Source organism: Bidens hawaiensis, unplaced genomic scaffold, assembly GCF_021521415.1.
Source record: "Bidens hawaiensis isolate Kalapana, Puna unplaced genomic scaffold, B.hawaiensis_p1.1 tig00059825_1, whole genome shotgun sequence".
In the NCBI taxonomy this organism is placed as follows: Eukaryota; Viridiplantae; Streptophyta; class Magnoliopsida; order Asterales; family Asteraceae; genus Bidens; species Bidens hawaiensis.
This window is the reverse complement of record NW_027506447.1, coordinates 39,541-62,708: the sequence shown is the minus strand read 5'-3', so window position 1 is coordinate 62,708 and position 23,168 is coordinate 39,541. Positions and strand designations below refer to the sequence as shown.

General features: G+C 35.9%; 2 protein-coding genes across 3 annotated transcripts; both read right to left on the bottom strand.

The window, feature by feature from the left end:
* Positions 1 to 5,537: 5,537 nt before the first annotated feature.
* On the bottom strand, positions 5,538 to 7,737 carry LOC143617878 (uncharacterized). Of its 2 annotated transcripts, none has more exons than XM_077090284.1 (2): positions 6,375 to 7,737; positions 5,538 to 6,306 (listed from the first exon to the last, which is right to left on the bottom strand). In XM_077090284.1, the coding sequence occupies exons 1-2, from the start codon at positions 6,479 to 6,481 to the stop codon at positions 5,748 to 5,750; spliced, it is 666 nt and encodes a 221-aa protein (XP_076946399.1). In that variant the 5' UTR covers positions 6,482 to 7,737; the 3' UTR covers positions 5,538 to 5,747. Both variants share the same exon structure in this region; 1 of them encodes a protein (XP_076946399.1).
* Positions 7,738 to 17,001: 9,264 nt separating this feature from the next.
* On the bottom strand, positions 17,002 to 21,817 carry LOC143617877 (uncharacterized). The gene is made up of 3 exons (XM_077090283.1): positions 21,596 to 21,817; positions 21,319 to 21,513; positions 17,002 to 17,097 (listed from the first exon to the last, which is right to left on the bottom strand). Exons 1-3 carry the CDS (start codon positions 21,815 to 21,817, stop codon positions 17,002 to 17,004), a joined length of 513 nt encoding a protein of 170 aa, XP_076946398.1.
* Positions 21,818 to 23,168: the final 1,351 nt, after the last annotated feature.

Below are 23,168 nucleotides of genomic sequence, written 5' to 3'. Positions count from 1 at the left end.
CTAGAAAATATTGATTATGCAAAATCTAGAAACAATTTGTGTCACAAAATCATACCAAAGAAAAAAAAACATTTTTTTCTAATTATACTATAGATAAATATCACTTGTCGGTGCTACAATGTCTTTTACTGCCCCTTTTTTGATCTTTTGTGTAAACTATATAAGCCATCAAACAGTCAACTGATTTGGTCTTATGGTTGAGTTTGTCTTCTTATAAGACTTTTTTTTTGTATTATGTATTTCAATGTGCGCATTATCAAGTCCACTTTGCTACTACTGATTCTAGAAATTTCTTTCTTTTTATGAAACGTGCAAGCCAAAAAAACTAGTAGTTGACCCGTCCAATAAACGGGAAAATCAACTTAAGAATGTGATGACTTCACTAATTTAGTAACAAATGCGTCTGTGTGGTTACCTTCCACTACATTTTGGGAGGTACTGGCTCACGAAGTTAGCAAACAGAACTGTATTACTTCATATCATATTTATGTGTTGCAATAATGGGATACACAATGCATGATGTACCAACTTGTTGACATTTGTCAACTTCTGTTTGGGAGTAAAACATATTATAGTATATAATATATAATATGATACGCATCACTCAAATCATGTTAAATCGTAATATATAATATAGATATGAAAACAATTATCATAGACATTTATAAAACACTTGATATACCAAACTTAAACGGGTAACATAGACTAAACTAAAAAAAGCATGCATACATTAGGGATGGCAATGAGTCGGGTTTAGGTATTCTCATACCCATACACGATTATTATAGTCCGTACCAAACCCGTCGGGATTTTATTGGGTAATTACCCGTCGGGAGTTTTTGGTATTTCCATCAGGTTTCGGGTTTCTTATCGGGATTTGACAAAAAAAACCGTCAGGTTTTTATCAGGTTTTGACAAAATTTAACTAACCAATTACAAACAATAATTGCCATAAAAATAAAATGTCTCAACCATGTAGTATTAGAAACCATGAACAACTGCCGAAGTTAAAAATAAAACTAAATATTGAATATCCACTCATGTCTTAACGTACCGAACATTGAAGTCCGAAGAATTCCTTGAATGACTGATTGCGTGGAGGAAGTTGTCAAGCAGAAGTGAGAAGATCGTAAAATTAAACTATGGAAAAAGAGGTTAGAAGAGTGGATAATGGCGTTTAGATTTAGAAATATGTCGAAGCCGTAATTAAGAGATTGATATCATATGATAGGATTTATGTTAATACATGAGATTTAGAAAATTTAGATGGAAACTAAAACATATTGACTTTTTATTAATTGAATTAATCATCATCATCGTACTTAGTATATTCCACCAATAGCAAAGCTGTGGTAGGGTCAGAGGATGGTAAGATACAAACAGTCTTACCTCTACCCCATAGGGATAGATAGACTGCTTCCGGTAAGACCCCCGGCTCGATAGTAGTTTTGCATCTAGTCTTGGACATAAGGGACATAGCACTCAATTATCGGGACACCGGCTGATTGGTGCATGTGCCATTTGTCTTTCGGCTATCAACGCCACCACATGATGGCTGATTAAGCTTATGTCACTTTTAACGAGATTTTCCCGCGATTAGTAAAATAACATCAAAATTAGTACAATTTCACTTTTCCCCGCCCGATGGTTCATACATTTGTTACTTGAATTATTTTGGAAAATAGAATATACAGTATACATTTATTTATAACATTAATCTCCATATTCTAATAAAGTAAAATAACTGTGCACACTTGTCATCTTTTGGTTAATTCTCACAATATATTTCCCTCAAAAACTAAGATCTTAATTAACCCTAATATATGTAATAGATCAATAATTATTCACTTTCCTTACACTCTATTTATATGATATCATATTTAAGTTCTTAGTTTTTTTTTAAGAATTGTTTTAGGTTTTTTGTGGAACTTAAGTTTGATTCTTTTGGGTCAAAAGTTGGTAAATAGATTGTCTGGAATATATTAACTACATTTAGGTCAAAAATGAGAAATCTGAGTATTTTTAAAAGTTTGAGAATACAAATAGATTTATTGTCAATTTTTTTATAGGTTCAAAGCGTTGACTTAAAAATATAAAACGTATGAAAGTTATAATTTTAAACATGATTCGGGTTTCAAATTTATTTTCACGGGTGTTTTTAAAAATAATTAAAATGTTCGGAATTTTGAAAATTGACTATTTTTCCTTTGAATATTAAAATTTAACAAAAAATCGCGAACACTTTCGACATGCCACCTCCCGGTCTATCAATGCTTCTAACTTTTATCAAATTTGAAATATTTGTGTCAACATTAACTATCCTTCAATTGTGATCAGAACGTTGTATGAGAAGCATGACATGCAAAACTATGCTCCAATGAAGCATAATATTTACAAAATTGAATGGGTTAACATGTTATTTTTATTTTGTCATTATGACAAAGTCGAAAATCCCCTTGAAACTTATCAAAATCTTTTTCATGGTTTAGCTTAGAAAAACATAGTTCTTGAAAAATATAGGCCATTACAATTTAATGTTCTTCTTTCCTTCAAAGAGTGGTAACTAATAAATATTTCAATAAAGGTAATGCTCCTTCTGTATTTAGGATGAGTGGTTAAAACCACGCACTAGTAGAAAAAATGCTTTTAATGACATGTGCACTATAACACGCAGTGATTTATGACGCGTAAATGTGTGTGTCATTAAAAACGTCATATATTATAAAAATTAGAAAATATATGACACTTATTTTTGTGCGTCATAGAACCAGTGTCATAAATTTAAAAACTAACCATGTGTGTCATGTTTGTAGGTCATCTTGAAATCAAATTACAAAAATAAACACCCGCCCTTCCTCTCAAAGTAGCGCCCAACACACTTAGGGGGTGTTTGGTACAGAGAATGGAAATGTAGAGAAAATAGAAATGGAAATGGAATTGTAGAGAAAGAGAATTGGTATGGAGAATGAGAATCATTTCTCTTGTTTGGTACACGAGAAAATAAACAGAGAACTCTACCATACCCAACCCCACCTCCACCCAACCTGACACCACTCACCACCGCAGCCCCACCACCACCAGCACCACCACCACAGCCCCACACCACCAGCACCACCACCACAGCCCTTTCTTCAACCACCGCCCACCACCACAGCCCTTTCTTCAACCACCGCCCACCACCACCGGCTGCCGCCACCAAACCCCCTTCTTCAACCACAGTACACAAGAAATTAAAAAGATTCAAATTTTTGGAACATAAGATATAGAAAAAGGAGGCTCAGATCTGTCATCACTGCCTCTTTGGAGATTTTGTGGTGGTGGTTGTGGTGGCGATGATGATGATGATAATCAGAAGCCACCTGCAACCACCGCCGATTTCCACCACCACTGTCACCCACCTGCGACCACAATCACCCGACCATCTGAAAACCCTAACCTACCACGAACCACCACTTGAAACCCTGATCTCCGTTCACCCGTACCACCTGCAACCTACAACCGGTTACCATCTCTATGTTCACCACTGCGAACGGCGGAGACGGGGTCGTGGTTGCAGACTTGGAGACGAGGTGGCGGTTGCAGACTTGGAGACGAGGTGGCGGCCGGAGACGGGGTGGTGGCCGGAGACGGGGTGGTGGCCGGAGACGAGGTGGTGACATGCTATGAGGAGGCTGCCGAGAAATGGATTTCTCTTTGTTTTAAAGAGAAATGGAATTCTCTAGTTTTAGAGAAATTGAAAGAGAAATAGAAATGAAAAGTGGAAAACAAACAATTGAAATATTTCTAATTCCATTTCTCCTCAATCAATTCTCTGAGTAACTTTAATTCCCTCACAGTTGAACATCAAACCCACTACATCACCTTCCAACTTCAGCAAAGATCTTCACCATCCTTCCAACTTCAGCAACAATCTTCACCATCTTGTGGTCATCCACGCCATCTATTGTTCAGGCACAATTTCGTTTAATTTCTGCACACGAAGGCATCTAGGGTTTGCTTAATTATTTGAAGTAAAATTTTTGTTCAATTGAAGAATTATTTGCAGGAGTTCAACTACTATGAGGTATGTGCCTCTAATTTTACCGTGTTCTACTGTCAGTTTTACCTTCAATTTTGTTTAGGGTTTAATGGACTGTTAAGCTTCTTTGTTTTTTCTTTTTCTTTTTTTGGTGTGAAATTTGTGATGACTATTAAAGGACATTGGACTGCACTAGATTATGGTGTAGATATCACTACTAAATTGTTATTATGATCTTTTAGGGTTGTTTTTTCGAATAGCTGTGGTAGATAAAAAAACACTTGTCTGAATCAATAATGTGTGTTAAGGTGGGATACTTGGATATTGGTGTTGTATGCTTGCTACATGATTATCCTAAAATGTAGATTATAGAAAAATATGTTTTGTTTCTGATTTGCTACATGGTGTTGCATGCACTGTCTATAAATTTTATAATTTAGGTATAAAGTTTGTTTTTTTTTCCTGTCATTGTTTCAAAGTAGAAACAAATGGTCATCGATAAATAATGGATTTCGTCTGATAAATTATCAAATGCATATGAGGAAGGTCTGGACTTATAAAGTAGCTTTTTAGATTAAGCTACTCGTTAATAACCATCTAACCTAACCGTTTTTGGGACATACATAACAGAAAATGATGATTTTGTTTTAATAGGTTTCTGTATCATTCAAAAATTATAGGCTGATGAAATTCTAAGACTTAACTCTTGATTCTCCATTTACACACTATTTTATTATCTCATGGTATATTAACACTGTCACCAATAAGGTACCTAGCAGCCTCAACAGAATGAATTGTATGAGCATTATGCACAGCTAGACAAAAACAAAATATTTGACACGCATGAACTGGTCGGCATGTGCAGATCAGCGCGCGTGTTCAAGTCAGTGTGCATAGATCAGTGTGCGTGTGCAAATCGGCGTGCGTGTGCTGGTTTTATATTTTTTTTATGTTAAACTATCTTAACGTAAGTAAATAAGTTCTCGGCTTGTAAACATGTATACTAAAAAGAATTTAAGTAACATGTACAATTTTGACAGTTTTGACTTTTTAAAGTCAAAACTTCATCCAAATGTATAAGTGCCCTTGAATAGATATGACAAACCTGTGTGCGCGGGCTGACATATTTTTGTTGATAAGAGTTGACGTGTGCGCGCAAGCTGACCTTCACGCGCTGACCAGCACGCACGCACGATCTACTGCGTAGACCTGCACACATGCTAAAGCTGACAAGTTACTTTTTTTCAAGGCCTGTTAGGACATTTTGTGTTTATCCACTTGCTAATTCTGGATAACTTTACTTATATATGGCATATTTTTGTTTGGAGATCTTGTATAAAAGCCAAATGGGCCTAAACCGTTTGACCAAACCGTTACTGTTTTGATTCGGTTTAAGGATTCTATGGTTTGGTTTGGTTTGGTTTGGTTTGGTTTGGTGTATAAAATTAAAAACCATTACTAACGGTTTGGTTCATGTTTTGACATAAAAACCGTGAAAAATGGCCGTGAACACCTATGTAGCACGGGAACAGGTACGGGACCAGGAAACGGGGACGTTACGGGTACGGGAAACGGCAAAATTCAAAAACTCAAGATACGGGTACGGGAAGGGTACGGCAAAAAAATATAAAAAATACCAATATATTAAACAAAGTCCAAAATATATTTATATTGATATAAATTTCAAACTCCAAAAAAAACTATCTCAAACATAGGTTTATATTACTTATCATATATCAATAATCAAATCGTTTTCAAACTCCGGTTCATCTAGCGAGAGATCGGCAACCTCCAAAAACCCAACATTTTCCATTGAATCAAATGCGTCTCCACCCACATCCCACATATTTACATCATCATTCGGGTTTCTTGACAAAAGACGAAGATTATTGTGGACATAAACCAAGTCTTCTGCACTACTTGTAGTTAATTTGTTCCTCCTAAGTGATTGAATGAATGCATAAGTACTCCAATTACGCTCAGCACAAGAAGAAGAAGTAGGCTGTCCAAGTAATTTAAAAGCCACAGTATGGAGAAAAGGAGTTTGAGCACCAAAGTTAGCCCACCAATTCTTGGGTTCCATAATACCCATCAGTGTAAGGCATGCTAAATCCTCAAAAGGACTACTCTTCAATGAAAACTTTGCATACTCATCAAGAACTTTGTTATGCTCATCATCATTAGGAAATAACCTTCGAAAACATTTAGTACTTTCATTTGAAATTTCTCCGTCCCTATGTGGAGCCATTCTTTTAGAATCCACAATTAGCCATGCATCACTATAATATCTACAACATTCAAAAGTCAAAACATAAGTACATAATAGAAATCAAGCATATAGTTTAAAATCATATACCTTGGATTTAAAGAGTGAGCTAAACAATGTAAGGGAGTGTTATTCTTCGCCCATCGAGCCTGTAAAATACCATTCACAGCATCATAAAAGGGACTTTCTTCAGACATCCGACGTTTTCTTTCTTGTAGATTTCAATCTTCACTTTCTCAATCATCGAATCCCACATCTCATACACCAAATGTAAACATGGTTTGTCGGTGTCACAAACTCTAATCATCTCATATATAGGTCCAGTGAAACTAAGAATATATGATACTTTTTCCCACCATTCATCATCCACAATCTATTCTTTAATAAAGCTTGCTTTCACACTGCGTCTTCTCTATAAGAAGACCATTCTTCGCTTATAACCATAGCTTGAAGACCCCTTTTGATAAGTTTCAATCTCTTTAGCATCACAATGATGGAGGCAAAACGAGTATCGGCAACCGAAAGCAGTCTAATATGTGAGAAGTTGTTGAGAATCGAGAGTCTCATGTTATGGTTCATGATGAAATTTTTTGTTACAAGCGCATCTGTGTGAACTTCTTTTATCCAGTTGCACTCGTCATATGGCATTGTATTTGTTTCCACATACCTTGGTGAACAAATGTTCTTCAAGGAAAGATTAAGCGTATGAACAACACATGGTGTCAAATAGATGTGAGGAAATTGACTCTTTATAATCTCTCCAGCCACCTTATAATTTCCTGCATTGTCAGTAATGATTTGCACAACATTTTTGTGACCAATTTCATTGATGACTTCCTTCATCAAATCAGCAATAAAAAATTTATCTTTTACATCCCCATAACAATTCACTGCCTTTAGAAACATAGGACCACTGCATGAGGTAGCCATAAAATTGATTAGAGGTTTTCTTGTAGGGTCACTCCAACCATTACTCACAATAGTCACACCTTTTTCTTTCCATGAAAACCTAACTGGTTCCAATAGCCGGTGAACATTCTCTTTTTCTTTTTGTAGTAACGTTGTTCTAAGCTTATTATAACTAGGATGTACATAACCAACAATTTTATTATCAGCAGCAACCTGAAAAGCCCTAACAAAGTGTGGATTTCTTGCAAGATTAAAATGTAAACCTCCTGTATAAAACATTCTTGCTATTTCTTGATCAAGTTGGTCCTTTATTTCAACACCAAAAAGTCTTTCAATAGGTGATGAAATACCTTTTCTTTTCTTAAAACCAACACCAGCTTCACATGGCAGCGCGACTTTTTTCGCTTTTGATTCGGCTTTCTTCTCTGCATACGCTTCTTCTAGCCGTTTCATCTCAAGTTTGTCACTCGCTGTTGATTTCTTGCAAACACTAATCCCAGTACCTGTATATATAGAAAAACGAAATTGTTCACCGACTACTACAATTATGTTTTATGTATTATACTCTAACCACAATAATTCTAAATCTACAATAAACAAACCTACATAAATAATAGAATCTAGATTCTAGAATACAATAACTCTAAACCACAAAAACTAATCTACAATAATTATCATTCTATAAAAGTATAAAACACTATAAAGATTACCTATTATACCAAGCACATGTGCTCTGACCCTCGAATAAAATCCTTGTCTTGTTTCACCGTAAAGTTTGCACTTAAATTTCCATGTTCCTCCTGCCGTACCTTGCTTTTCATTTTAGTTACGTAATCCCACAATGGTGGTTCATCTACGGGAACCGTAGTAGATGATGCTCCTTGTGTTGTGTCTTGGGAAGCCATCAGTAATCAATTATGAAGAAGCTAATAAGCTATGAAGTGAGAAACTGATAAATTGATGAAGAACAGAAGAATTCGATATTTGATAATAACAGGCATAATAGAGTAATAGGTCATTAGGTCGTAAACCTTTATAGTTTATAAAACATGAAACTTCCTGCCGTCAATTAAATTAATAGGCCCATCAGTTGTTAATTGTTTTATATTATAATAACTTATGTTTGGAATTAAAAAAATAAATATTAAACCCTAAGGCAGCAGAAACGTCTCTGAAACACCACGTCAACCGTCTCCGATCTGCCGAAGCGGCCGCCGAAACGTTTCCGGCCTTCCCCCCGGCGTTTCCGTCCCCACACCGTCCCCGGTACGGGGACTCTTCCTTCCGTCACATTTCGGTGCTTCAGAGGTGAACACCCCTATCTACTATATTCTTGTCTATATTCACTAGAAGCTTAGGGCATAATTACTGTTTGTAATTGTCTAGTGTCCAACTCCGCAGGGAAGTAGGGAGTGTGGCTATTATGTCTTAAACTTCATGAAGGAGATCGTCCGTGAAGGGGGCAGTTACGCATCCAGTGCCCCATCTTGTTGTACTTGTAGCATTGGCGCTCCTCAAGAGGCGGCGGCGGTGCCTTTGCAACATTCCTGTTGGTGGCATGCTTGGCTGCAACAGTAACCTTTTTCTTGCCTTTACCGTTATAACCCCGGTTCTTGGGTTTAGGTTTTTTGACACCGGCAGATCGAATCATCAGAACTTGATTAATTTTAGCAGGAATGTTCATCTCAGCCGTTTTGAGCATACCATGAAGCTCCGGCACTGTCTTCACTCAGGCAGTCATGTTAAAATTCATTACTAATCGGTCGCAAGAGCTGGGGAGAGAGTTCAAGATGAAGTCCGCTGCCATTTCACCTGACAGGGGATAAATCTAGCTGAGCTAACTAAGAGGAAGACCAATGGTGAAGGCTCCTCTAAAGGTATTTCCATATACGTTACTGAACTTTTCACTGTTTCTAGCAACACATGGGTATGATGTGGTTACCACATCGTTAATGTCTTGCAGGAACCTGAGAACTGGAAGAAACAGAAACAAGGCAGCATGGAACTCATCGTTGATGATGGGAAGAGAGTCCTAGTTCTTGAAACTGGCACATATCATTTTGCTTGTCCGTCTGGCCTTGTAGTTACTTTGAATAAATGTTTGTTTGCACCTGGTTTAACCAGGAACATTATTTCGGTTTCTTTAATTTTTGAACAAGGATTTAAGTACGCTTTTAATGGTATTGCTATTTCTGCCTACTTGAATAATATCTTTTATTTTGAGGCTAAACCTCGAAATGGTATTTATGAGATTGATGTTCAAATTAACAATAATGTATCTAATCTTTCAAAACGTATCAGATCTGGCATCAATGATATGTTTCTATGGCATTGCCGACTTGGCCACATAAGCAAGGCACGAGTTAAAAGACTCCAATCCGAAGGGATTATTGAATCCACAAGACCAGACTCTTTTGACGACTGTGAGTCTTGTTTAGCTGGCAAACTCGCCAAGGACTCCTTTACTCATAAAAATGAACGAGCAAGGGATCTGTTAGGACTTATACATACTGATGTATGCAGCCCTTTCAGAACTATGTCCAGAAACCATGAAAGATACTTCGTTTCTTTTATTGACGATTATAGTCGATATGCTTACGTGTATCTTATGAAACACAAGCATGAAACTTATGAAAAGTTCAAAGAGTTTCAAAACGAAGTGGAAAACCAACTCGGAAAAACTATTAAAATGCTTCAATCAGATCGAGGTGGAGAGTATCTCAGCTCAGAGTACATCAATCATCTAAAAGAGCGTGGAATTGTTTCACAGCTCACTCCACCCGGCACACCCCAACATAATGGTGTGAGCGAGAGGAGAAATCGAACCTTGCTAAACATGGTCCGATCGATGATGTGTAGAACTAACTTGCCTCACTCCTTTTGGAAATTTGCCCTTTTGACCACAGCCCGCATTGTTAATTTGGCTCCAACTAAAAAGTTAAACAAAACCCATATGAGATATGGCATGAGCGTAAACCCAATTTGTCTGTCCATAGAGTATGGGGATGCGATGCATATGTCACCAGTGATTCTGATGACAAACTCGATCCTCGCGGCGTAAAAGTTGTTTCGTCGGATACTACAACCAAAGCGGATATTATTTCTTCCACCCTAATATAAATTTGATTTCTATCAAAATGAAGGGCCACTTACTCGAGAAAGAAATTCTAGATCTAGGAACTGGGAATAATATTGTCGATCTTGAAGAAATTTAAGAACCACAAACAACCGTTGAGAAAGTTGGAGCGTCTGATCAACAATGTGTTGTTGCTGATACATCAGACATAAACACGAGCGTTCGCAGAAGTAGTAGGACTCCCATACCAAATCCTAGATACCTATGGCATCTGGATGGTCCCGAAGTCCTGTTAGTAGCCGAGTCAAATGACGAACCTAGTAACTACAAATCCACTGTCTTAGATCCGGAATCTGAGAAATGGCAAGAAGCCATGAACGCCGAGATGCAATCTATGTATGAAAATCAAGTCTGGAACTTGGTTGAGCTACCCCCGATAGTCGGGCAGTAGGGAGCAAGTGGATTTTTAAAAGAAAAACTGGCATGCATGGAAATGTACAGACCTATAAAGCATGGCTAGTAGCGAAAGGTTTTACTGAAACTCACGAAGTTGACTATGATGAAACCTTCTCGCTCGCTGCTATGACTAAGTCAATAAGGATATTACTTGCCATAGCCGCGCATTATGACTACGAGATATGGCAAATGGATTTCAAAACCGCTTTTCTTATTGGACACCTTTCAGAAGATGTCTATATGGTTCAGCCTGAAGGTTTTGTCGATCTCAAATATCCTAATAGGGTGTGCAAACTGAATAAGTCCATTTATGGACTCAAACAAGCATCTCGCAGCTGGAATCTATATTTTGATGAGAAAATCAAAGAGTTTGGTTTTATCAAAAATGAAGATGAGCCTTGTGTTTACAGAAAGGCTAGTGGGAGCACTATATCATTCCTCATCCTGTATGTGGAAAATATACTGGTCATTGGAAACAACATTCCTATGCTCAAGGAAGTTAAGCATTGGTTGGGATCCTGTTTCGCAATGAAAGATCTTAGTGAAGCTGCTTATATTCTGGGAATCAAGATCTACCAAGATAGGTCAGCGGCTTCTAGGGCTAAGTCAAAGTAGAGATGGGCAAAAAAACCGGTTGGTGAACCGGTTCAACGGTTTAAACCGAAAACCAGTTTTTACAAAAACCGGTTATTTTAAAAACCGGTTTGACCGGTTTAGTAACCGCTGGTTCGTATATCGGTTACAAGTTCTAGAGAAAAAACCGGTTACTGAACCGGTTATGGAAAAAACCGGTTAATTTTAAAACTGGTCATTATGAAAAAAACCGGTTATTAACCGGTTATTTTAAAAAAAAAAACCGGTTAATTAAAAAAACCGGTTATTAACCGGTTCTAACCGGTTTCTAAAACCGGTCCTAACCGGTTAGACCGGTCCAAGTTTTGCACCAAAAAAACCGGTTAATAAACCGGTCCGGTTATTTAAAAACCGGTTTTTTTCCAGGCCAAGAAAAACCGGTCCGATTATTAACCGAACCGGTTTTTTTAAAAAAACCGATTTGTGCACCTCTAAGTCAAAGTACATACATTGACAATCTCATGGCACGCTTCTCAATGGACAACTCCAAGAAAGGAGCTATTCCTATTGCTAAAGGAACCGTGTTAAGCAAATCGCAATCTCCAGCAACGGACATTGAGACAAAGCCCATGCAAGAAAGTCCATATGCTTCAGCGATTGGCTCTATCATGTACGATATGTTATGTACTAGACCTGACGTCTCGTATGCTTTAAGCATGACTAGCCGTTTTCAGCAGAGTACTGGCGTTGCCCATTGGACTGCAGTAAAGAACATCTTGAGGTACCTGAAAAGGACCAAAGACATGTTCTTGGTGTTTGGAGGAGTGGAAGAAGAGCTCACTGTAAGGTGTTACACTGATGCTAGCTTCCAGATTAACCGAGATGATTCTCGCTCACAGTCAGGATTCGTTTTCACTCTCATCGGAGGAGTTATTTATTGGAAGAGCTCCAAGCAGAGTGTAGTGGCGGATTCGACCACCGAATCCGAATATATAGCCGCATCAGATGCCGCTAAGGAAGTTGTTCGGATGAAGAAATTCATCACCAATCTCGATGTGGTTCCGAGTATTCGCAAACCAATCGAGGTATTCTGTGATAACACAGGTGCTATTGCTCAGGCCAAAGAGCCCAGATCTCATCACAGAGCCAAGCACATTCCACCTCATACAGGAGATACTGGAACGATGTGACATCATAATAAGCAAAGGAGACACATATCAAAACCTAAGAAACCCGTTCACTAATCCAATGACTCAGGATAAGCATGACCAACACAGGGATGCTATCGGTCTTAGATTAGCTAGTAATTTATTTTGATGTAGTATTTGGATGCATGAACATTTAAACAGTTATACTTTTGAGTTCACTTTTGATTTAATGGTTAAATGAAAACATTAAATATTATAACTGCGTTCATTTTAATACGTTTAATCCATGAATATTGTATTGTAAATTATCCGTAGTCGGTCAGACTCGTGGGAGCGATTATGAATTAAGACTATTATGGCTTTGGACTCAAGGGGTTGAATTCCAAACTCACAAACCTCATTATGAATGACGTTGGATGTAACTCTCATCAAATCATCTTCATGGATCTTAGTCATAAGATGCATTTGTTTTGGTATGCTCATTTAGTATCCTTAGCCTGAGATACATATTAGAACTTTCGTTTACTAAAGGTATTATTTTATCAGTGTCAACCGCTGTCGTGTAACTTCCAGTCATAAAGGCATTGGTTGGGAATATTCTGAAGTTCAGTGGGAGTTGTATGCAATCAAGATGGGATTTTGTACTCTTACATGATATGTAACAGTTAGACATCTTGGCGTCTTCGTTGATTCAAATTGGTAAAGTGTGAGGCCTCACCCAAACTTACTGTGTGTTTGATTGGATCACTTTGACTCGAGAACGGAAACGATAATGATTGAATGTCATATGAGATTGATTTGATCCATGTCTCATTGTTCAATAGGTGTCTTGTACGGAAAGGATAGATGATAACGATTACTATATTTTCATTATCTTGCAATAGTGTATTCCAAGATCTTTTGGTTAATGAATTTAAAATGTCATAACCTGTTGGGGGCAGCCATGTGTAGCTAGAGCACCGCTGGTTGTCTGCGTTGAGAAACTTAACTGAATCCGTCCAATGGGAGACTGTTGGAAATATGGACCGGTCCGCTTAAGTCAACACGGCCGACCGGGTTATGACCTGTAAGAGTTACATCGTGGGAACCTGATATAGACCGCTTACACTGGTTAACCGGTAATGACTAATAAACGAGATATGGACTTTTAATGAGATTGGGCTTGATATGGGCTGACATGATTAACTAGTTATTTTAACTAGTTAATATGTCATTAGATTATTTATTCAAGAAATAACAAACCTTAGCCACCATCTCCCTTCCCCTCTCTCTCTCTCTCTCGGCTCCACCAAACCACCGCCGCTCCTCCACCAAATCACTGCAACCAAGCCGCGACCAGCCACGACTAGCCGCAGCCAGCCGCAGCCTCGCCACAGCCGAGCCGTAGCCTCAAAGCAAGCCGTCGTCGCCCCAGACTGTTCTACCACCGCTGCCGGTCCACTCGTGCACCGCCACCGTCGTTTGTCCATCTCGTTTGGTCACTTAGCGTTGTCCGTTAGCCCTCGGTGTCTCAACCGGTTATTCATTAACTGAGGTAAAATTAAATAATGTCTTGTATATTAATATTTACTTTGGTTGTTTAGACTCGTACTCGTATTGTTTGTAACCGAATCCTGTATGGTTCCTAAAATTGGTGATTACTCGTTTTTGTATTATGCTGCGTATTGATTTATTAACCTGATTAATAATTATGAAACCAATTTAATTAAATCGGGTTTAATTGTTAAACCGTTGACTTATCACCACTGGAACCCGACACCTGCAACTCTTATCATTAAAGTGTAGGCGTTTATTGAATCAACGTGGATACTAAATATAATTATTAAACTGAAGGCATTTATCGAATCGTCGTTAATGTATTTTATTCGACCCGTTTGGTATGATCTAAATTATATTATTTTATCGTTAAAGAAATAATTTGTTTCGGGTCGGCCCGCAATCAGGGGTGAGCATCAGGTCAGCCCGCAAACACGAACATGAGCGAATTATTATCAATCTCATAAAGTAGGAAATTACAATTCTTCGAATAATATTTTGTTTTTGTAAATTTGTTAAAACATCAGCCACAATTTTTGACATACATGGAGGCTAGAACCTTTATGCCCTGAAAAGAAATCAATGTGGCATAGATAAATAGAATGACTTTTATGTGTGACTGATAAAAATTTGTTTGTTTTTTTCAACAAACATGATAAAGTAGATGAATTTCTTAGATGGGGTGGTAACTCGGTAAGCTTAGTAAACATTCCTCCGAGTACATTATTTGCAGAGCGAGAAGAAGCTAAGGATGTGTTGCACATGCTTTTGGCAAATCAAGGTATGAGTTGTGTAACTGTAGCCCGAAAGATGAAGAAGTTAGACCTTTTCGTTAACCATCTTATGACTAGACTTCACCCAGTTTACAAAACCTGTAAACCCCGATTTATATGAATAAATTTGTAGCTTAAATCAATTTGTAGCACATAAATTTGCGAATTGTCAAATGGATAGGTGGTGTAAAAGGTTTCTTTATAGATGTCAGGTCCCCATTTTACTCACTCAAACAGACAATAATCAGTCTCGTAACCAACACCGAGGTGTTTGTCAAGACGGTTACAAGATTTGCGTTTGTGAAGATTCAATGAATATTAAAGGCGGAAACAATAATACTCAAATTGTTGCTAAACGGACAGAATTTTAACAAACACGCAAAGTAACTCAAAAGATTTCCATTAATATTGTGAAGGGTAAATTGGACAAACATTAAACTACCTTGACTATAGAGAACAAAACATTAGCTCATATACACTTGAAACTAAACTCCACCCAATAATAAATGTAGCCCATCTTAGTGGCCAAAAAAAAATTTCAGCCAAAATGACATTAAAATCGACATCCAAAGTTTATGTAGGTTAATTAAATTAATATAAAAAATTATATATCCGAAATAAAATTTTAAAAAAACCTAAACAAACTCATGTTGCACGCGGGCTAAAAGATAGTATACATATAGAGAGAAAAGATAGAATACAATAATTGATTAACGTACATTAGGTACAAGAATACTTATATTTATGAAATCGATCCATGAAATCACATTACAAGATATCGAAATCGTCAATACATATCCAATTATTCATTGGTTAACCGAAATTAATAGTATTGGATCGTTAATCAATCAAATTTTTACCTTTCTTCATGAAAACCGTTTTTGAGCGTTTTAGGTTTTGGCTGAGCGCTTTAGTTTTTGGCTGAAAAAGCGTTTTAGTATTTTTGTCTTTGAGTGTTTTTGTTTTTTTTTTTAATGTGAGTGTGTCGCGTACCTATCGTACGTTAAACAATTATTGTACAGTAAGTCAGTAACCTCACTCTATATATATGTGTGTGTGTGTGTGTGTATCATCATCATCGTACTCAGTATATCCCATCTATAGCAAAGCTATGGTAGGATCTAAGGAGTGTAAGATGTAAACAGCCTTACCTCTACCCCGTAGGAATAGAGAGACTGCTTCCGGTGAGACCCCCGGCTCGATAGTAGTTTTACATCAAGCCTTGGACATAGGACTCAATTATCGGGACACCGGCTGATCGGTGCATGTACCATTGTCTTTCGGCTATCAACACTACCACATGATGCCTGATTAACCTTCCGCCACTTTTAACGTTATTTTCACGAGATTAGTAAAATAACGTCAAAATTAGTGCAAAAAATTAGTGTAATTTCACTTTTGCCTACTCAAGGGTTCACACATATATGCATTGTATGCGTGAAGTTTATATTAATGGTTTTTTTTACTTATACAGGGACCTTGAGGGTCACACATTCCTATGATCGAACGACCTTGTGCACTTTGCGTCAGACCCATAATTGCATGACTTTGAATAGTAAAGAGATAATAAATCCATCAAAACCCAACATAAGTCATAACACTAAATTGTGTGTTATTCAATTAAATAAATAGAATATTAGTTCTATTTAGTTATGGAAATTTAAATGATATATTTCTTTTTATTTATTATACATATGCTTAAACCTATTTGCAAAATCACTACTACAGAACATGTTTCTTAGAAGCGGTTCTAGGGTACCTTAGAAGCGGTTTTGGACCGCTTCTAAGCTCATCGTTTCTAATGAATTTTTAGTTTCGTTTGAAGCGGTTTTGTCTATTCAGGTATGTTTTGAAGCGGCTATTGCTTTGAAGCGGTTTTACCCTAAAAACCGGTTCTAACACTACTCAAATAAATCACTGATTTGCAGAAATTACAGCTTATATATACAAATAAATCCATCTTATACAGCTCTGATTATATACCAAAATTATACAAATCTGGATAGTAAACTCAAGAACATTAAACAAAATAAACAACTGCATACATATATATATATATATATATATATATATATATATATATATATATATATATATATGATTTTGTATATATATATATATATAATGTCTCCAAAATCATATATATATATATATAATGTTTCCAAAATCATATAGCATTTCCAAATTAGATCAAAAGTACTTAGAGGATACAAGTTTTCGAAATTCAACATCAAAGGCATACAAATCTAATTTAAAGCGGGCTTGTTCGCAGACGGCGGCATTACTCCCATTATGGTATCATCAATCTCCTTGAGCTTAACAAATCCCGATTTATACCAAATCTAAAAACAAATAAATAAAGTTAAAATAACCGAACAAAACCACACTCTTATATATAAGAACCCGACAAACGTTAACAAAAAACAACCCATAAACGAAAACACGGAACAAAAAACATGGCCTTCATTTTAAGTTTCGCTCTAAAACCGAACCCGACCCAAACAAACCCAAGCCGGAATAACCAAACATATATTGTTACTAATCCCAATTAACTAGAATACCCTTGGTAACCAAAGTTAACCTAACAAATCCCGACCCCGACCCAAACAAACCCAATCCCGAATAACCAAACATCTATTGTTACAAATCCTAACTGACTAGAATACCCTTGGTAACTAAAGTTAACCTAACAAATCCCGAACCCGATCCAAACAAGCCTAAGCCCGAATAACCAAACATATATTATTACTAATCCCAATTGACTAAAATACCCTTGGTAACCAAAGTTAACCTAACATGCAGTTATAGAAATATTTTGTACATACTACAACTAACAAACACATATAAGCAATAAAACTACTACAAAACATGTGGATTACTACTAATATAAGAAATATTATACAACATATGCAAATAATAATAAGCAAATATAAGAAATATTTTGTACATACAAACTAAATATGATCATGATAAACAAATATATATATATATATATATGTATATATAGGTATTGGATCATTTCAGAAGTTTTTTACAGCGCGAAGTGCGAGAAGTGAAGGTGTAACTCCATTAATCCCTAATTTCCCTCCATTTCTTATGTGTAGGTGCGTTGTGTAGGTGCATATGTATGTGTGTAATCAATAAATAATTAGAAAATGCTTACATTGTTGGGGAATTGATTATGATAATGATAAACAAATTCGAAAATATGCTTTATGACGATATATCCACATTCCAACTGCCTTGTTGTTGCTTGCACTACAATAAAAAAAATACACTTAACTAGAAACCAATTAGCAAAAACTTAAAAAAATACAAAAAAATAGAAAGCATACCTGAACCATTTTCCATGTAAGCATTTCCCCAAAAGCTTCTCTAATTATGTTCGTAAGAAGATAATTTTCTTGGTCCTTTACGCCTTTTATAGAGTCTAAAATTTATACTTCTTTACGTTTGGGGGAAATTATAAACAAAATCCAATGACCCATACAAAACAAAACGTTATAGAATAATTAGATAAAAATGTAGTCATAAACTATATAAAAATTAATTAAAAGACGTAAAAATAAAATGTGTAGTATTCTGCCAAATGGGGAGCAAGCAAATAATATTTATCTTTATGAAGAGTTAATATGTCAATAATGTGACTTTTAACTTTTTCTGGTTCAAGTTGGCATAAACGTGCGGTGATAAAGTCTGGGCTTAGAAAACCGCACAGCCTGCCTAAACGAATAGACTCCTCGTAAAAGTACCTTAAATCAAGAAAAAGAAACATTATAAAATTAATAAAGTCAATAATATATAAAGCCGGTATATTGTAAAAAAAACTTACATTTCAAACCAACTTATGATTGTGATATCAACCCACCCTTTTTCAAACACTTTTAACATCCCCTCGTACACGAGCCAATTTGATGTTACCGTGGAAAACATCCCGTCAGGTGTAGAATACCCAACTGGATTAGATTCCCGTCCAACATAACGATGTAATCGATCAACCAACGTTTTAATCCTTTTTGATCGATTTTTAATTGCCTTTAAGACTTTATCAATTTCTTTGGACTGTCTTTCTTGATCGGTTTGAGCGGTTTTCTTCACTTGTGGGTGTTCAACCTTAACTTTTTTTGGAAGTGGTTGAACTCGATCATCTTCCAAATTAGCCCCACTAAAACAGCAAAATTATGTTATTATCTAAACACGCACACACGCATGTATGGGGTTGTAAAGGAGGTGGTTATTAGCTTACGAGAGAGCGACTAAAAAGTAACCCAAACCCAACTAACTCGAAACCCGATTAACCAGAACCCGACTAACCCGAACCTTAATAAGTTCGGGTTGCTGGTTAGTTTTCTTTTTTAAAAAACCCGATTAACCCGGCACGATTAACCCGAAACCGGATCGGGTTGACCCGATTAACACCCCTACACACAGACCACAGTATGACTAAAGTGAAGTGATTAATTACCAGAGTATCGACCAGTTCATTATTATCAAAAGTAGGATCATACAAATAATCCGTTTTTCTATATTGATCGTCTTGAGGTGAAGATGGTATATAAGGTGATACATATCATTGTGCCTCGAGTCACTTGCTGATTGGTGGGTAACTCAACGCCTTTTATCTACAATTAAACAGGGTAATATACATTAAATAATAATAATAATAATAATAATAATAATATAAGAAAATATATACAACTATTGATAAGTATAATATACCTTTAAGGCGTTTATGGGCCACTGAACACATTTACCAAGGGTGTGACTCATTACACTAACTTTATTGGTGCATGTCTGATTGGGGACCGGGAAACCCACATACTGTGGCATGATGGCATCTACTTTTACAATCAAACAACCCTCGTTTATAAGAATGTCTTGTACGATACTATCCTCTGAAGTAGGATATACCCGTCCTTCAGCAATGACTATTTTTGCAGACACATCAAAGTGCATAAGCAATTCACACGCACGTAGATCTTGCAAAAACAAATAAAATTTAAACAGACAGTAAACCCAAAAAAAGGATAATCGGACCAGCCCTAAACCGATTAAAACCACACCAACTTTCGGTTCTTTGTTAAGTTTAAACTTAATGATTTTGGTTCTGTTCAATTTCGTTACTTTATTATTCGTTAATATTCAGCTTTCAGACCCTTTTATATATATATTACCTGAATAACTGCATGATCGATATAAGATGCACAACTAGAGTCACGAGAACATGGGGTCGCATCTACACTTTGGCTCTCTTGATTCAAGTTAACCCCCTCATCACATCCACCTTTAAACAATCCTCCAACAATGTGCGATGCACCTAGAAAATAAAATAATATGCTAAAATAACAGTATAATATTTAGCATTAAACTAAATTACCCTTACATATGAATGTCATTACCTAATACGCATGAATATAGTCGTGTTCGGCCCGCCGTGCTCTGGTCCAAAACATTCCGTTATTGGATCGGATCTCCTTTCATAATATAGTCCGTCTTCTTTCATCCGATTCTCAGTACGTCCCTTTGAAAAATCATAAATGTTATAACATAGAATAATATTTTATTTAAAAATGTGTGTGTATAAATTTACCAATTCGTCGACTACGTCATAGATTGTATCAATTTTATACAAGCCAGTGTCGTTGTCTTTTCATGCTCTAGCTGCGGCAAACAACTTAGAACGAGGATCTTGCAAAACTTCAAAATGTGGATTAACTGACACGAGTTGAGGCCATAAATGATCAATGTTATCCCGCAATCTACTCAATCCGCCACGTCCTGTTTTAGAGTGGTTTTTATGTGCTTTTGCTTGTTTTTTCATGTTTTTTCTACACAAAAATCAACAAGTAATTACTAATTTTGCAAAAAATATAACAATTAATTACTATGCAAAAAATATAACTATTTCATATTCTATGCAGCAAATCACTAACTTGACATTTTTAGAAAAAGGCCCATTTCGACCTGTATCTATTTAACGAGTTGAAACTTTCAAACGACGACTTATAAGTGGTTTTCAACTTTGCATATTTGATAATCGCTCGTCCTCAACTAAGTTCCATAATATCACATCTTAAACAAGCAAATATGAAATGTGTCATACATCAAACATGAAACCATCTAGCATTTAAAACATACATTTCCCAATCTGCACAATTATTTTTGTGTCATACATCAAACATGAAACCATCTAGCATTTAAAAAACGAAAAATTAATAATATAAAATGTGTAAATAATCTTGATTATAAAAGTTTAGTGACACTAGTACAATTCAGAAAAAACATTCAGTTTAGTGACACTCTCTTCAATCGCAAGCAGTATCCAGCAGCCAATTTAGAAAAAAACACATTCAAGTGACACTACTACATATACACCACAAACTGCAATCCTTATATTCAGAGTCGCTAAAAAATCCATCCTTATGAACCAAAATTCTGGCTCATTTGTATACCCGCAGATATGTTTGGCTAAAAGTGTCTGGTTCGGGCCAACGCAGGTTGACTCGTTCAGTTTTATAGATATTTTAAGGTTGAGTTTGCAAATATAAATCACTAACACGTACCTTGAATTCCTCGCTCAACCTGTACTCTTTGAACCCTTGCCACTTTGACTTATCAAGAAAAGGAAACTTTGTAAAAGGGTCGAGCCCCGTATACACGAAGTTTCGTGTAAGGAAACTTCGAAAGTTGGTACAATTTTTCTTGGCTCTTCTAATCATGATCTTCTTTGGCTTATCGTTTTCAATTTTCCAATGAGCCTAATCATTTAAAAATCAAATGTTCAATGAAATAATAACAAATATTTCATGCTTACAAATTTACAAATACTAATTACAATACCTTCATTTCCAACCATAGTTTTTCCCACACTTCCTTTCGAACATCTTTATTCTCAATGTTAAACGAAATCCTTGATCTTAGTTCTCCTCCAAGCCAAGTAGCAAATGGAGAGGCATTGGCACCGCTCGTTAAATAGTTTTCATCAAATTCAAGTTTTAAATCATCATCGCCATCAAGTTTCTTTGATGTTTTTGCAACACGTCGTTTGGTATTTTTGGACATGTGTATAAAACGCAAACTCGAAAGAGCAGGATGAAACAACTGCTGATTTATTTCTTAAATGGTCAACTTGTAAAAATGTACACATATCCTAAACGAGATATAATATCCCAAAAGCAGTCTCAAATGGGGACAATCCAAAATTTATCTCTATTAGATAAATTTTGGACGGGTACATACTCTAAAAGGTTATCCTATATGAATGCATACAATATACATAAAAATACACACAGACACAAATATATATATATATATATATAGAGAGAGAGAGAGAGAGAGAGAGAGAGAAAGGGTTCAAATAAAAAGAATAAGTTTCCTAAGACCATCCACAATGTAACATGGCCCTTAGTATGTGCCCTTCTCACACATAAGCTACCCAATCAAAACTCCTCATTTGCAAGAGACCATTATCATGTGGGTCCCTCCTCTCCACATCATCAAGGGCATGTAAGGGCTTTAATTTTCTTTGCCATTGGATATGGTCTAAGAATGGTAAGAACCAATAGAATTTTGACATTTGGCATTAAAACGTATGGTGAAAGGATAATTCTAGGAAACTATGTCGGTTATAATGCTGAAAGAGTATTTCTAGAAAACTATGACGGTTTTTAGTAATTTTAAATCTCAACCATTGATTGATATGATCCAATGACTATGATTTATTCTTAGTCTTCCTAGGAATCTACTTGTTTTTAGGATAACGCTCCTATATATATATATATATATATATACACACTGAAAAAGTTAAAAACTCTTAGGAACCTTTAAAAACCAAACAATTATTTAACTTTTTTTATATATTAACATTATTTAAGAGTAGTTTTATCATATTTTATATAAAAAAATTTGATTACATATATTAATCACAAGTTTACATATATGTAATATTTATCTACAAACAAATTTACATATGTGTAAAACAAAACATAGATATGTATAAAAACTAATTTTCAAAATTGTAATCGTAGATATAGATATAGAAAATGATAAAACTACTCTCAAAGAACGTTAACATACAAATTTTTTATAAAAAACGTTAGTTTTCAATGGTTCCTTCAAGTTCTTAAGTAATTTAACAGTTCTGTAATGATACTCATCCCATATATATATATATATATATATAAAGAAAGGTTCAAATAAGAACTTTGCTTTTCCTAAGAAGGCTAGGAATGAGGGTATTTTAGTCTACTACATAATATTGAAAACTCACTTAATTTAATTACAAAAACCCACTTAATTAAAACTCACTTAAATTTTCACTCATCTCCTACAACCACCACCGCCCACCGCCATCCACCGCCACCACCTTGCCGGAAAAGTCTTCGGAAATTTCACCGAAAAATAAAACACAATG